This window comes from Typopeltis vanoorti, chromosome 6, assembly GCF_054136105.1.
Source record: "Typopeltis vanoorti isolate ZY-2024b chromosome 6, IOZ_Tvanoo_1.0, whole genome shotgun sequence".
Classification (NCBI taxonomy): Eukaryota; Metazoa; Arthropoda; class Arachnida; order Uropygi; family Thelyphonidae; genus Typopeltis; species Typopeltis vanoorti.
The window spans coordinates 93674321-93689503 of NC_143554.1; the positions used below are offsets into that span (position 1 = coordinate 93674321).

At 35.3% G+C, this 15183-nt stretch overlaps 1 protein-coding gene across 1 annotated transcript in view; it reads left to right on the forward strand.

Moving 5' to 3' along the window:
- Positions 1–12743, forward strand: part of Septin2 (septin 2) — a 128495-nt gene extending 115752 nt beyond the window's left edge. Inside the window, exons 10-11 of the mRNA XM_090395031.1 lie at positions 799–888; positions 11930–12743. Of these exons, the coding sequence (XP_090251157.1) occupies positions 799–888; positions 11930–12121 (282 nt within the window). The 3' untranslated portion in view covers positions 12122–12743. The remainder of the gene's footprint in view (positions 1–798; positions 889–11929) is intronic.
- Positions 12744–15183: the final 2440 nt, after the last annotated feature.

The window sequence follows — 15183 nt, forward strand, 5'->3', positions numbered from 1 at the left end:
CTTGGACCCGCTTCATATGAACAATAATCTCAGCTATAATTTGCCTGACTCTTTCAGCTCTACTATCAGATACTGGAGATCGCGTGGTTCCACACACGCACAAGTGTACAACAATAGAACTTTAACACGGACTATAGCTCAAGTTCATAATAACTGTAATTCACAGTCGAATATTATAACTTTATAATTGTATAGCTTTAGAGTGTCTCAATGTTATTTTCAGTGTCTTTTAATATCTTTCTATGTTCTTAACGCCTGATGAAGTCAATCTCGACGAAACATGTTGCGTTTTCAAATAAATCTCATTTTGTTATAATTCTCGGGTTTTAAGTCAGTTAATATTAAAAATAAATATATATATATATATATATATATATATATATATATATATAAATAAATACAGGTTACAGAATTAGGCATACAAGAAATGGCACATGATTCAGAGAAGTAAAATATAATGGTGAATTGGTTAATTTTATGTTTCTGTAGTGCAATATTATTTGTTGACTGAGTAATTGTATTGGTTTAAGTAATGAAGTTGCATGTATTTTGTTTTGCTAGTAACTGCAAAAGTGTTACTAGACCCAGCAGCACCAATTGGTTATTCATTTCATAATAAGCCTTATGAATAGCTAAAGTAACACCAGATTGATACTGCCTTCTTTTAACATGCCTAATATAGCAGCTTTGTTCAGTAATTAGACAACTTCCACTGAAGTTGTAAAAGTCAATACAAACTTGATTATATGTTTAAATATGCATTTATTATTAATTATATGAAAATATTCTTTGTTACAGGAGCTGCAAAGAAAAGAAGAAGAAATGAGACAGATGTTTGTAGTGCGTGTCAAAGAGAAAGAGACAGAGTTAAAAGAAGCAGAGAAGGAGGTAACTATGGTCTCTTTATTACAGCCTGCTTAGGACTCTTATATGGTTTAATAGCAATTTCCCTAAACCTCCATCCTTGGATGCTCCATTTGAATAATTTGATTCTTAGGAGCATGTTACTTGCTAAGTATCCTCCTGCTAAATAATGATTAGGCATATGCAGAGGCTACAGGGGCGTTGCATATGCTTGTACACTGGCAAGAACTCGCACAGTGTACAAGCATATGGCACCGCCCCTGTAGCCTATGCATATGCCTAATCACTATTTAACACTGTTAGAGGTTTGGGTGAAATCTAATGAACATTGTGCTTTTATAATATTTCAACTCTTAATATATTAAATTACACCGAACATTTTTGTTTTAAAATGACTGTAGGTAAATGATTTATTTTAAGTATGCCAAGTTCCCTTGAACTTGAAATTGCCATTATTACCATATGCCATCAATTGGTATTCAGGAATCAGAATTGCATGTTGACACTAACTGCATTTGATGTAAAAAAATAGCATATATTTATCTAAATTGTTTACAATTTAAGAATCCTCTTCTTATAGCTGACATCACTGATTTCTTTAAGAGTTAACAAACATGAGTAAGCATACTGCATTTCCAGTTTCCTTAGCCATGTTTATTATTGACAGCATTCAAGTTTGGAAAGAAATCCAAATGTGAATACAGAAAGCAAGTCTTAAAATAGCTTGTTGCAATTCCATTGGGTTGTATGTATATTTTTTACAAGATTCTGTTATTTAACAAAAGAATTGGCAGTATCATTTAAAATGTTGTGGAAAGAACTTTTCTTTATAAGTATGAATTTGTGGAACAACATAAATGCCTTCTTTAATTTTTGCTTCACTTATTCAAGCTAGGAAATCAGCTTGCAGCAGTGCCATATCATAAGAATTGAGGCCAGAGATGTTGGAAGTGCATGGGAAGTGGTCAGGGGTGTTTGAGGAGAGCAGTGTTGGACTGTATGCCCAGAGCAGGAAGATAAATTGAGTACGAGTTGGATGGATGAACCACATCATTAAGCAGGATTTGTGGAAAGGAAAACGTTGTGGAGAGAATGTGGAGAAAAAAATGGAGTGACAGTATCTCTGTGACCAGTACAAGGCAGAGGCAAGAGGGATGACATGTATGGTAAGGAGGATCAGAGCAAATTATGAGTAGGTCAAAAAAAATCCTGGGGAGTTTGCTACATAGCAAGTAAGGGTAAGAATGACTGTGGAAGGGATGACTTTAAAAAGTGCTGATGGCAGGTGGCAGAATCAAATGAAATAGTTGTTACTGAGCGATTATTTTGCAAGTGTGTATCATTCAGGTTGTATTACATTTGCTTTTGCACCTGCTTGCCAGATGTGACATTTGACTGATAAGAGAGAGAGAGAGAGAAGGGTTGATAAATTTGGCAGAACCTTAATGTGTATTTTGCTGTGGGATTAGATAGTATGCCAGCCTGTGTTTTACTAGAATATCAAACCGAGCTGTTCAATTTGTGCCTCACTTTTGAAAATGTGCCAACAGAGAAGGAAGACAAAGTGGTTCCACTTGCATGTGGGGGAGGGGATGAACTCCAGGATATAAGTGGCAGGTTATGAGCTAGTTGGTATCTCAGGACTGATGGTTAGAATATTGGAGAAGTTGATATAAAAAAATAAAAAAAAAGGCAAAATTCAAGACTGAACAGACAGGAATGTGATGCCTTATAGGAGACAACATGGTGTTGTGAAGTGATGGTTTTGCCTTGGTAATTTTGCTTACTATTTTATAATAGTGACAGTTGAGTTTAATAGGAGAAATGGCTACTCGCTGATACTGATGGATCATATAAGAACATTTGACAGGATTCCGCTTGGAACTCTGTTGCATAAATTGGAGCAAATGGGAATGAATGTAATGCTGGTGATTTGGATTAGAGGATGGATAGATATCAGTGTTTATAGGGAAGTTGAGTCTATGAGAAGGCCAGCGACTAATGGTGTGCTTCAAGACTCATTACTTGGTCCTCTGCTGTTTAATTTGGACATCAGTGATTAAAGGAAATGATTTGAGGGGAAATGTTTAGTTATTTGCTGCTGATGCAGAGCTGGGAAGGAGTGATAGTTAGTTAATGAAGATGATGTGGCTGGCAATCCTGCAGAATGACTCGGATATACTGGCAATATGGGGGTGAAGATAAAGGCTGCCGGTTTAACATGCCAAAGTTTAAGGTAATACAATTCTTTGGGAAGAAGAGATAAGCTGTGTACTATATTTGATGGAATTAAACTTTTGGAAAATGAGACCATGTTCCGAAGGTGGTCAAACAGCACATAACATTACGTGGTTGTTGAAAAACACACTGACAAGCAGAGATGGTAGAGGTTATTGTTTCGCTTTATAGGTCTTTAATAAGGCCATATCTGGACAACTGCACATGAATCTAGTTACCTGTATTCATGGGGATGAGGTGGTGGTGAAGATTCAGAGGTGAGTGAAGATGATTGTGAGAAGTCTCTGGAATGCTCCCTGACAATAGATTGAAGGTCTCTGGTGGACTACAAAATCTAGTTGATAGGCAAAAAAGAGGGCTATGATAGAGACATACAAGTTATTGAAGGGATTTTATAGCATTGACATATCACTGAAGACTTCAGTACAAGGCAGGCGTGGAGAGAAAACAAGTAGTCACTCCTGAGAATTGTATAAGAGTGTGGTTAGCATTAGCAAGGGTGTTAAGATGAGATTTTTTTGCTTGGAGGATAGTGAAATGGGTGAATGAGGAAAGTGAATGGCAATTCATTCATTATTTTTATTTACACTTTTAATAAAAAAATAATTTCATCAAAGTTTGTTTGAAGTTAAGCACTCGTGTGGCAAATTCTTCTGGATCTAAAATGCTTTTCACTCCTGATACAAACTATCAAGCTCACTTATAACTCATACTATCCTACTCACACATAAACAGCATCAACATTTCATGAAGCCTAGCTGTATGCCCATTAGAAGTGCCATCACTCAGGTCAAGTGCTTTATTCAGTGAACCTCCATAAGGCATTTGCTAGGGTGATTATAAATGCCTTATGGAGTTCACTGAATAAAGCACTTGTTAGGATGACTCATTTTTGACCTCTTTGCTCTCATTCTAGGATGCGAATAATTTTTTATAAAGGCTTTTCAGCTGAAGGCAGGTTAGTCCGTCACTTGTTGAAGATGCAGGATTTTTTTAATCCTGCACAGCAGGCAAACTGGCTGATGGAATACACAAAGCATAATATATTGGCCTCATATCCTTGATTGCTTTGGCCATAATGTCAGTTAAACCAAACTAGTCCACCTATATTACCTGAATTCATGTTTAAAAAGTCATCATATGGATAGCATATACAACTTGAATAAGGGATGTTTATTTACTTTATAGAAATACAGACTTCAAACTCAGCCTTGTATGTACACTGGTTTCCATAAATTAAGGAACAAACAGAAAAATCACAACTCAGAAAACTGTATGATGAACATTTATGCATTTTGATGAAAAAGCAGTACGATATGAGTTGCATAAGAAACGTCCACAAAAATTGTAAAGGAATAGTTTAATTCAGTAACAAATAGGTACGTGAAGACGATGGTCCAAAACAATAGGTCAAAATGAGATTGTCAGTGTCTCAATAAGGAATGTGGTCACTCTGACAGCAAGCAATGCAACACTCATGATAATGTTTCATACTGTTTATAGTGGTGTCAAGGAGCTCAGTTTATATATAATATTAAGGTTTCAGGAAGGAGGATGAGAGCATCCCATATTCTCTTCTTGAAAATACAGGTCCACGAGCTTTGTTCAACGAGGATGAGCATTATCATCTTACATGATGTCTTCTTATTGTACCCCCACATTCAGACAAACATTGGTATCCTAGAACTTGTCTCTATAAGTTGCAGCATTCGTGATTCTGCTTGGTAGCACACACAGGTCGGTGCATCCACCCACTGGGATCCAAAATCATCACTCTACCTTTACCATATGTCTATTTTTGTCTATAGACAAGCCCTGATTCGAGAGTGATACAAGACTTGCTATGATCTGCAGAGGACAAAGGACATATTATCATCATTCTAATATCTGTTAAAGGGACATTTATGGTGGAGGCAATGTGTTGGTTTGGGTAGGTATCTTATTTGGTTGGTATATACTGATCTGTATGTTTCCTGGCAGAGCCATGAATGCTACAACTTAGAGACGAGGTCCTGGTCCCTATGTTCATCCATATGGAAGTGCATAGGAAGACATTTATCCTACAAGACAAGGCTTGTCCTCATCAAGTGAAGCTCGTGGACCTATATTTTCAAGAAGAGACTATTGTATGTATGGACTGGCCAGCTAGGTCTCCTGACCTTAATCCTATTAAGCATATCTGGGATGTCTTTAGGTAGTATCACTGCTCTCAACCATCTTTCTCTAAGACCTTGAGGGAATTTAGAGAGCTTATTATTTCATTGGGCTTACTTATTGCAGTTCTACCATTGAAACCCATGTTGTGAGCCTTGGTTCCGAATGATTTTGTGCAGATTCGTGTTTTAGTCAGCGCCAGAAACTCTACGTTCAACATGTTGGCCAGTGAATAATGGTTTTTACATGTTATCCTTTGTAGCATCCTACAGTCATGTTCGATGAGTGTGGTTGGTCGTCCACTGCAGGTAGCACTTGCAGTTGACTCTCTACACTTCCATCTCAGTATGGTATCACTGATTGTTGACCTGGGACTGGCTCAGTTTGCTGAACAGATAGGCCTGCAACATGGCATCCTATTACAACGCCTCTTTCAAACTCCATTAGTTTCCTTCTCACAGCCATTTCACCCAGTCATAGTTGCACCGACTTGGGAGCATCATATTCCTCCAATTTATACTGGCTAAAAACATGACTAGTTGCATGGCACGATGCACCTTGTCCATTAAGGGGTGTCTGTTGACTTCTTTCCAAACTGTGTATATATTGATCAGATTATTAAAATGTGGAAAATAACAATAAAACAAGGTTTCCAGTAACCAGAACTGTTATTATTATTATTATTAATACAATGCTGTATGCAGATGATCAGATTATATTACAAGACCATGAAGATGATCTTCAAAAATTGGTTTATGAATTAAACAAAATAATCTAACAATAGAATTTCAGAATTTCACAAAAGAAAAAAAGTCATGGCATTTAAAGGTTGAGATTATGTTAGATCAAAAATAGTCATAGAAAATAAAATGATACAACAGGTGATACGGTTTAATTATTTAGGCTGCATAATAACATTATCTAGGATATTAATGGCCATTCTAAAAGATAGACATTGATGAAAAAATAAATTACTGAAAATCTGAGGAACAGCGAATTAAAAAAAAAAAAAAATTTTTTTTTAAAAGACAAGAAACGACTCATTTAAAAAAGTAATGGCCATTCTCTCACTATTATATGGTTCAGAAATATGGACTGTTAAAAAGAAAGATGAAAGTAAAATACAAGCTGCAGAAATGAAATTTTTAAGAGCAGTTAAAGGATTCTCAAAATTGGACCACATAAGAAACAGACACCTGGAGAGAGCTAGATATTTACAATGAAAATATCAAGGAATATAGAGCAGAATGGAAAGATATTGGATACCAAAAGAAGTGGATAAATATGGTCTGAAAGGAAGGGGGAGAGAGCGAGAGATAGAGACCAACTGTAAGATGGAAAGACCACTGAAGCTGCAACAGGCAAATGCCTAATTCTGGAGGAGGAGAAAAATAATAGAATCGGCATACCTCAGTCATACAACACATTAAGTTCTAGCCCACCATCATATAGCAAATCACTGCCTGTTTTTTTTTTTTTTTTTACTTGTAAATGCATGTGATGGTTTAATAATATTTTTACTCAGTCATAAATGACATAAAAAATCCTTTATTTACAACAGATATGCAGATGAAAAATTAGAATAATTTTTGCAAAGAAAGTTATTCTGAATAGCTTGGATTAAGGAAACATTCCAGCCAGTTTGGTCATCTACACCAGGGCTGTCCAAAACACAGCCCATGGTGCAATTTTGTGCAGCCCGCCAGTGGGTTTTGATTTTCACCAGCAAAAAAATACAATAACAATTTAAACGGAATGCGTATTACATATTTTAATTCTATCACTAATTGATAATCTTGATGTTGGTAATTTTATTTGGTGTCTTTATATCACTTATACCCACGTGATTTTCAAATATTAAATATGTCAAAGAAGTGTTATGTCCTAATCTTCTTATTATATATCTATATGTTGTATAGTATACCTCTCCTTGGATGTCACGTGGTACTATTGAGAACACGAAGGAATTGCCTCAAGGTCAAGCCAATTCCTAGGTGACAAAGCTTGAAATTTGCCTCTCTTAAACTTCTGGGAAAATTTTTTTTTTATTACTGCGCCACCCAGAACCCTTAGATTAAGAAAAGAGTTTCCCAATCAAGAAGTGAACTTGCAGATGTACCCACTATTGACCTTTGCAGTCATGACCTTAACTATCGTTTATTCCCTACTGCTCAGATTCGAATAATTTATGAGTGGTGCATCGGATTCTTAGACACAGGCAATCAAATTAAATTAAAAATAGCAAAAGGTTTATTCATCATATTTGTTGTCATACAGTGTAAAGAATAATCAATCATTACTATTAGAATGTTAAATAAAATAACTTACATTTTACAAATTTGAAAGCACACCCAAACTCAACATCACCAGAGTTAAAGATCGGTACTGTCAACATAAGCAGCCTGAATGGCAAAGAAATGGAGCTAACTGAGGAATTAGATAAGTACCAGATTAACATAATAGGGGTGACTGAAACAAAAAAAGAAAAACTGGTGAGATCTTTCTGAGCAACAAATACAAAATGTTATATTCAGGAAATGACAAGGAAAAGATGAAGTAGCAGAATGGGGAATTGGACAATGAGACTTATTTGTGCCTATGGTCAAACAGAAGGTTCTACTAAGGTAAAACTGGAGGAATTTTTTGATGCTTTAGAAAAAGCAACTGACACAATGAAAAAGTAAAAGTTGGTCCTTGTTGGGGATCTAAATAGCAGAGTAGGAAATGATTGTCAGACATACAAAAATATTTTGGGAAAATTTGGAGAAAAGAGCAAAGCTAATAATAACAGCAAATACCTGTTGGATTTCTGATCAGGACATGGACTTCTTATTACTAACACCATGTTCCAACATAAAAATGTGCACAAATTCACATGAAGAGAAGAAGCAAGGAATAAGAAAAGTCTCATTGACTATGTTATTGTTGATAGTGATGTTTTCTCCCTGGTGCAGAACACTAGGTGTACAGAGGATTTGAAATTGGAAGTGATCACTATTTAATCTTGAGCAGGATAAAATTGAATTTCATATTGAAAAGAATGACATGTAAGAAAGTCTTAAAGCGAATAAAAGTTGAGCAGCTCTCAGATGTGAACTGTAGACTAAAATGCACAAAGATTATTGAAGGAAAAATGAACGAGTTTGAGAGCAGGAATCCAACCTTGGATATTTAGTGGCAAGCCTTAAAGAAAACTTGATTGATTCAGCCAGAGAGGCATGATTGTGAAGGAAAAGAAGAAAGCATATCAAAAGTTCCTGGCAAATAAGTCAGCTTCTGCTTTTAGAGAATACAGAGACAAATGTAATTAAGCGAAACACTGTGTAAAACTAGCTAAATAAAAGTCATGGGAGGACTTTGGCAAGAACATAGAAAATAAATATCAAGAAGATGGTAAGATATTTTGGAGGTTGTTGAAGAAGCTTAGAAATTTTATCCTGCAGTAAAAGGTGTTAGAGATGATAAAGGTGACATGAAAACAGGAGAAAAAGATATCCTTGAAGTATGGAGTAATTACTTCAAAAAATTGCTAAATGAAACAAGCAGTGATAGCACAGTGGTAAAAAAAAAAAAAACAGGCATACAGTCAGGAATATATATCCATACTTCAAGTAGAAAAAGCCATCAAAGGCTTGAAATGTGGAAAGGCAGCAGGAGTAGATGATATTCGACCAGAAATGCTGAAGTATGGTGGTATAAAAGTCTTACAGTGGCTGCACTGCATAGTTCAGAAAGCCTGCACATAGGGACGAATTCCTGATGATTGGAGTAGAGCTCTAATAGTACCCATATATAAAAATGGAAATAAAACTGAATGTGAGAATTACAGAGGTATTTCCTTACTTGAGTGTTCCTGGCAAGATCTATGCAGGTATACTTGAGAAATGGTTGAGAAGAATTGTAGAAGAAAAGCTTGGTGAAGAACAAGCTGGATTCAGGCCAAATAGAGACCGCCAGGATCAGATCTTCACTTTACGACAAATAGTTGAGAAAGCATGGGAATATAACAAAGATCTGTATTTAAGTTTTGTCGATTTGGAAAAGGCATATGACAAGGTGCCAAGAGAGAATCTATTCAATACGCTACAGTTATATGGAGTCAATGGGACATTATATCAAGCAATACTTAGTCTTTATTTGAGTTGTAAGTCAGCAGTTAGAATTGAAGGAAGTACAGGAATGTGGTTTAATGTTAAATCTGGTGTGAGACAAGGATGTACATTATCCCTCTGTTATTCATTATCTATATGGATCACATTATGAAGGAAAGTGGTATTAAAATGATATCAAAATTGGAGATGTTAATGTCTGCTGTTTGCTTTATGCGGACGATGTTATACTTCTAAATAAATCCGCTACAAGTTTGCAAGATTCCCTGACTAAATTGAATAACTGCTGTAATAGATATGGTCAGCATAAAAAAGACAATGAAAATAGGTAGAATTGTTGAAAATGTTCAGCTACTTAGACAAAATTTTTAGTGAAGACGGTAAATTAAATATGGAAATAGACAACAGAATCAACAAAGCTGGTATGGTAGGAAGTCGACTGAGTAAATTTATATGGAATAAGAGAGAAATTAGCCAAAATACTAAATTGGCTGTATACAAGACAGCATTCAAGCCAATTTTAACTTATGGATCTGAGAGCTGGGTCAGAAGTAAAACACTTGACCAAAGACTAGAGACAGCGGATATGAGAGTGCTGAGAAAGATTAGAGGCATGAACAGATGGCATCAATGGCAATATCATATTAATAATTGAGGCTATTAGGAAAGAACTTGACATTCAGCATTCAGGAATGCTTTAGCAGAGCTAATCTCAGGTGGTATGATCACTTAAACAGAATGGGCGAGGAAAGATTAGCAAAACAAGTGTTCTCTGCCAGGTTGGCAGGAAAACGACCCAGAGGAAGACCAAGATATAGGTGGATTGATACGGTACAAAGTGCCTTAGACGATAGAAATATAAGATCTGATAATGTTGGAGTCTTGGCAAGTAATAGACTGATTTGGAGTAAAATTGTAGATAGGAAGTTAGCAGTGATGTTCATGTAGTACTATCATATCCTGTATCACATCCCTTGAGTGTATATGTTAGGAATTTGATGATGACATGCATTTTAAATAAATATGAATATCATAGAAACATTTCTCTAAAAGAATCATAATCTAGCATTCTTAGATCATAAAACAAAAATGAAACTTTAGACTTTGACTAAATTACTCAAATAAAGACACTTCAATACGTCTTAAGACATGATTATCAAAGCACTGTCAAGGGGGGGATGGGGTCCTAACTCTTTTATACGAACCCCTACCTGTACTCTCTGTAACCTAAGTTGTTCACCCGTCACGCTTTTATTTGTACACGTGGGTCTTGCTTCCGTAGTGTCTTCTCCGAATAGATTAGGTCTTTATGTGCCGTATACGTACGAGACTGCTTGGGGCAACTTCTTAATCCAATAGTTTGTCCTTGTGTTCTCACTTTGTTATATGCAATTTATACAGCAATTCATTGTGTATCAATCTTAACAAGTAATATAAAATTTACCAAACTTCACTATCAAATATACAATCTAGTAGAAATTCTTTTACACTGAAATATACACAATTTTACTTCTTAATCACCGTGTCCTATATTTGCCAAGATATATATAATATATATACTAGGATGCAAGCAATTTAACATCAGAATTTAACAAGTTAAACTCTTTCAGGGTTTATCTTGTTAAATTGTGATTGAATAAATTCGTAATGAATTTTATTCATTCAAAATTCAACAGAAGTGTTCTTATACTGTTTTGTTCTAACGTTGTGTCACTGCCGCTCACTAAATTACTATATACACATTGAATGTGGCCCTCAGATAAATCTTTTTTTTTTTTTTTTTTTTTTTAATATGGCCCTCGGATTATCTAAGGTTGGACAGCCCTGATCTGTACCATTAAAAGTTTTTTTATTTTGGCAATAAGATTGCCATATTTACTTATAGCTGTAGTATTAAGTAGTGTAGCACTCTCCTTCACTTAAAATTTTCTCTTTTTTTAAACAATTGTAACAGCAGTAGTGTTAGGTAAGTTTAGCCTGTGACCTCTCTCTCTGTGTTTAATACATAGTTGTCACAAAATTTAATAATTTTAATCTTAGTATATAATGTAATAGGTTCATGCATCTCTGTTTCACTAGAGCAATAGTACTCTTGCTTGGAATTTTGAAAATGGCTAACTGTTGCTTTGCTTAAAATATTTGTCAAGATTTCTCCTAAATCTGCCTTTGAGCTCATGCAAGTAAGCAAAATACATAATTCAGATATAATAATCCTGTGCCAGTTTTTTTTATTTTTTTTATTATGTAACATATCCAGGGAGTGCAAAGACTCATTGAGGGAGGGCACCTACTCTACAGCTCTGTCTCCACCGACCACCACCACCACCACTATTATTTTCACAGACAATCGCAAGCATCCATGGCGGGATTCAAACCCTCAGCCTTTTGGCTGGAGACCAGATATACTAACCACTCGGCCAACCAAGCTGGATTTGAGTGATGGAGACTGAAGGTTGTAGGGTGGGTGCCCTAGTTTACCCAACAAATAATGTATTATTTTTATGAATTATAAGATTAATATTCTAAAAGGATATTAATTTATAATGGCATATTTACTATTTCAGCTTCATTCCAAATTTGATTCTCTGAAAAAACAGCATGCTGAAGAAAAGAAGAAGCTAGAAGAGGAGAAGAAAAAATTAGAGGAAGAAGTCAATCAGTTCAATAAAAGGAAAGCTGCCCTTCAACAAGTACAAACTCAGCAACCACCATTCCAGTCACACACTTTAACTTTGGGCAAGAGCAAAAAGAAATAATCACCTAGTCAAATATTTACAAAACATTGCATTTTTATATCATATGTACCATGCTTTAACAAATTGTTTTATGTAGTCAGTGCATGTTTGTGCAAATTTTTTGTGGATAGTCATTAAGTACATCAGCTTGTCATATTTATCTCCTTTTGTAATAAAGGAAATGCTTAATTGCGGCTATTTTGAAAGTACTTTGTTCATTTCCATCAGATTTTTTTATTTGTAAACCATAAGTACAAAGTATTAAAAAATCATTGACGTTTTTTCATATCATTACTACAGTCAATGCTCACTATAGTGAGCCCATAGGGACCAAAAAGTGTTACAGTGGGAGGATTGCTATTGCAAATTTCCTTTAATGTTGGTGCTATGGGACATAGTATTTTCAATAATGAGTGCATTTGCTGTATTACTAATACTATCTGTGTAGTGAGAGTTGACTGTAATTATATTGACTTAGCATCCATTTTACTATTCAGATGATTAAAGAAAAATGAATTTTTGTTTAATACATACAAAACATAACTTTGTATTTTAAGATACATGTATAATTTTCATATCTAATAGTCCCTTCATGCCTTTTATAGATTATTTATCATGAAATAAATTTAATTTAGACATTGTTGCTCTGAATATTTATATTGTTTAGATCAGTCTGCAGAAAGAGACATTACAATTTATCTTAAGGAGCATCCAGATGCTTTTTAAGTTGTTCAGAACACACAGCACATGAAATGTAATTATATTTACACACACACACACACACACACACACATATATATATATTCTTTATCTTTTAAAAATGGGTGCCAACATATATAATCAATCTAGGTAATTCATGTATAGTGTGCATATTATGGAATTAATTACATTGAAACTCTTAATATAAGAAAGGCTTAAGTAAAAACAAGAGGAAGAAAAAGAATATTAAATTATTAAGTTACACCTTAAAATACTTGAATACTTAAATGTTATATCTTAAAATAATCCTTACTCTATTAATTAGATATAGGCTAATTATCATTAGTGTATATCTCGATTTTTTACATAGTATCCCCCCTTTTCATCACTTGCATTTACTGTTGCTCTTTCCCAATTTACAACTCAGCAAACAACTCAATATTTCCTGTCAGATCATTTTCTATATCATTGACATACAAATTAAACAACAGAGGATCAATTCATTTGCTCCAATTTATGCAGTAGAGTTCTATGTGGAATCTTGTCAAATGCTTTTACAATGTCTAGTAATTAAAGATACCAAGAAATTATATACTTGGTTTAATCCATTATCCAAGCATAAGCAAAACAAAGTTTGTGCCTGAAGTATCTTTTAGGACTGGTGCAAATCGTGGCAAAGGTGGTATAAGTTCTCATCACTTGCCTTAGTATCCCATAATGCAAAGCACATCTCCTTGCGGACATGTATAATGCAGGCATTAAGGGAAGGATCACTACCCAGACTGGTTTCGACCTTTATTGAGGTGCTGTCTAAGTAAAGACCTCTCAATAAATTAGACGGTCCCCCCAGACCACTCCTTACGAGTGACCAAAGGACCGTCCAACTCAGCGTTGGTTCCGCTCAGTGACAGGCTCACCCCACCACCAAGTAGAGCCATAATCTCAGTGGTGGCCTCACTCAGAGACATGCAAAAACCTACCCCCAGGCAGAGCCTCTCACATCTCAGCGAAAGCAGCCAGTTTCTATGCAAAAGCACATCAGTGGGAGCCAGACCCAGAAGTGGTGATACTGAGATGGAAGTGACGGAGAAGTCATATTTCCATATACCAGTTGCCAAAGGGTGTTACACCTTATTAAAAAATACTCTGGATTAGAAATAAATGGTTGAAAGTTTTTTGCTTGGCTATATCATAAATTAAAGATACCAAGAAATTATATACTTAATTTAATCCATTATCCAAGTGTAAGCAAAACAAAGTTTGCACCTGAAGTATCTTTCAAGACTGGGACAATTCGTGGCAAAGGTGGTATAAGTTCTCATCACTTCCTCAGTATGTGGATAATGGATTAAACCAAGTATATAATTTCTTGGTATCTTTAATTTATTATATAACCAAGTGAAAAACTTTCAACAATTATTTATCTCTAATCCAGAGTATTTTTAATAATAAGGTGTAACACCCTTTGGCAACTGGTATAAGGAAATATGACTTCTCCATCACTTCCACCTCAGTATCACCACTTCTGGGTCTGGCTCCCACTGATGAGACCAATAAAGGTCGAAACCGGTCTGGGTAGTGACCCTTCCCATAATGCATAACATTATACATGTCCGCAAGCAGATGTGCTTTGCATTACGGGATACTTGCCTCAGTATACCACCTTGCCATGAGTTGCCACAATCCTGAAAGATACTTCAAGTGCAAACTTTGATTTGCTTACACTTGGATAATGGATTAAACCAAGTATATAATTTCTTGGTATCTTTAATTTAATTTATAATATAACCAAGTGAAAAACTCAACAGCAGAGTATAGTAATATCACTGAGTAGCCGTTAATTTATCCAACTCCATTGTCACTTGATTATAAAAGAAAAAAAAAAGTAAGCAAATTACTAAGACAAGACCTTACCCTTCACAAAACCATCTTGCCGCTTATAGAGTATCATATTTCTATCCATCCAGTCTTGAACTGTCATTCACCAATTTCTCCAATAGCTTAATCACCACTCCTGAGATGCTGATTGGCCTAATTTGCTACATCTGTCTTGGAGCCTTATTCATTAGGACTATTTTGTCCTCCTCCTACTCCATAGGCACCTTCTTACTACTGAGGCTTAAATTAAACAGCTTGGTCAAATGGAACTGATAATTTCCTTGCACATTCTCCTAATACGTGGGCCGAATCACATGGCTGTGATCGGTATTTAGGTTCTGCAATATTTTAAGGACCTCCATTTCTTCAGCTTCTATTCATTGCAATGCCAGATATAACATTGATATGGCAATGCACCTAGATAATACACCCTTGCAAAATGCTCACTCAGTAATTCAGATATTTGATTCAGTTCTGTTACCTTCCTAACATCAGCACTTTTTAAA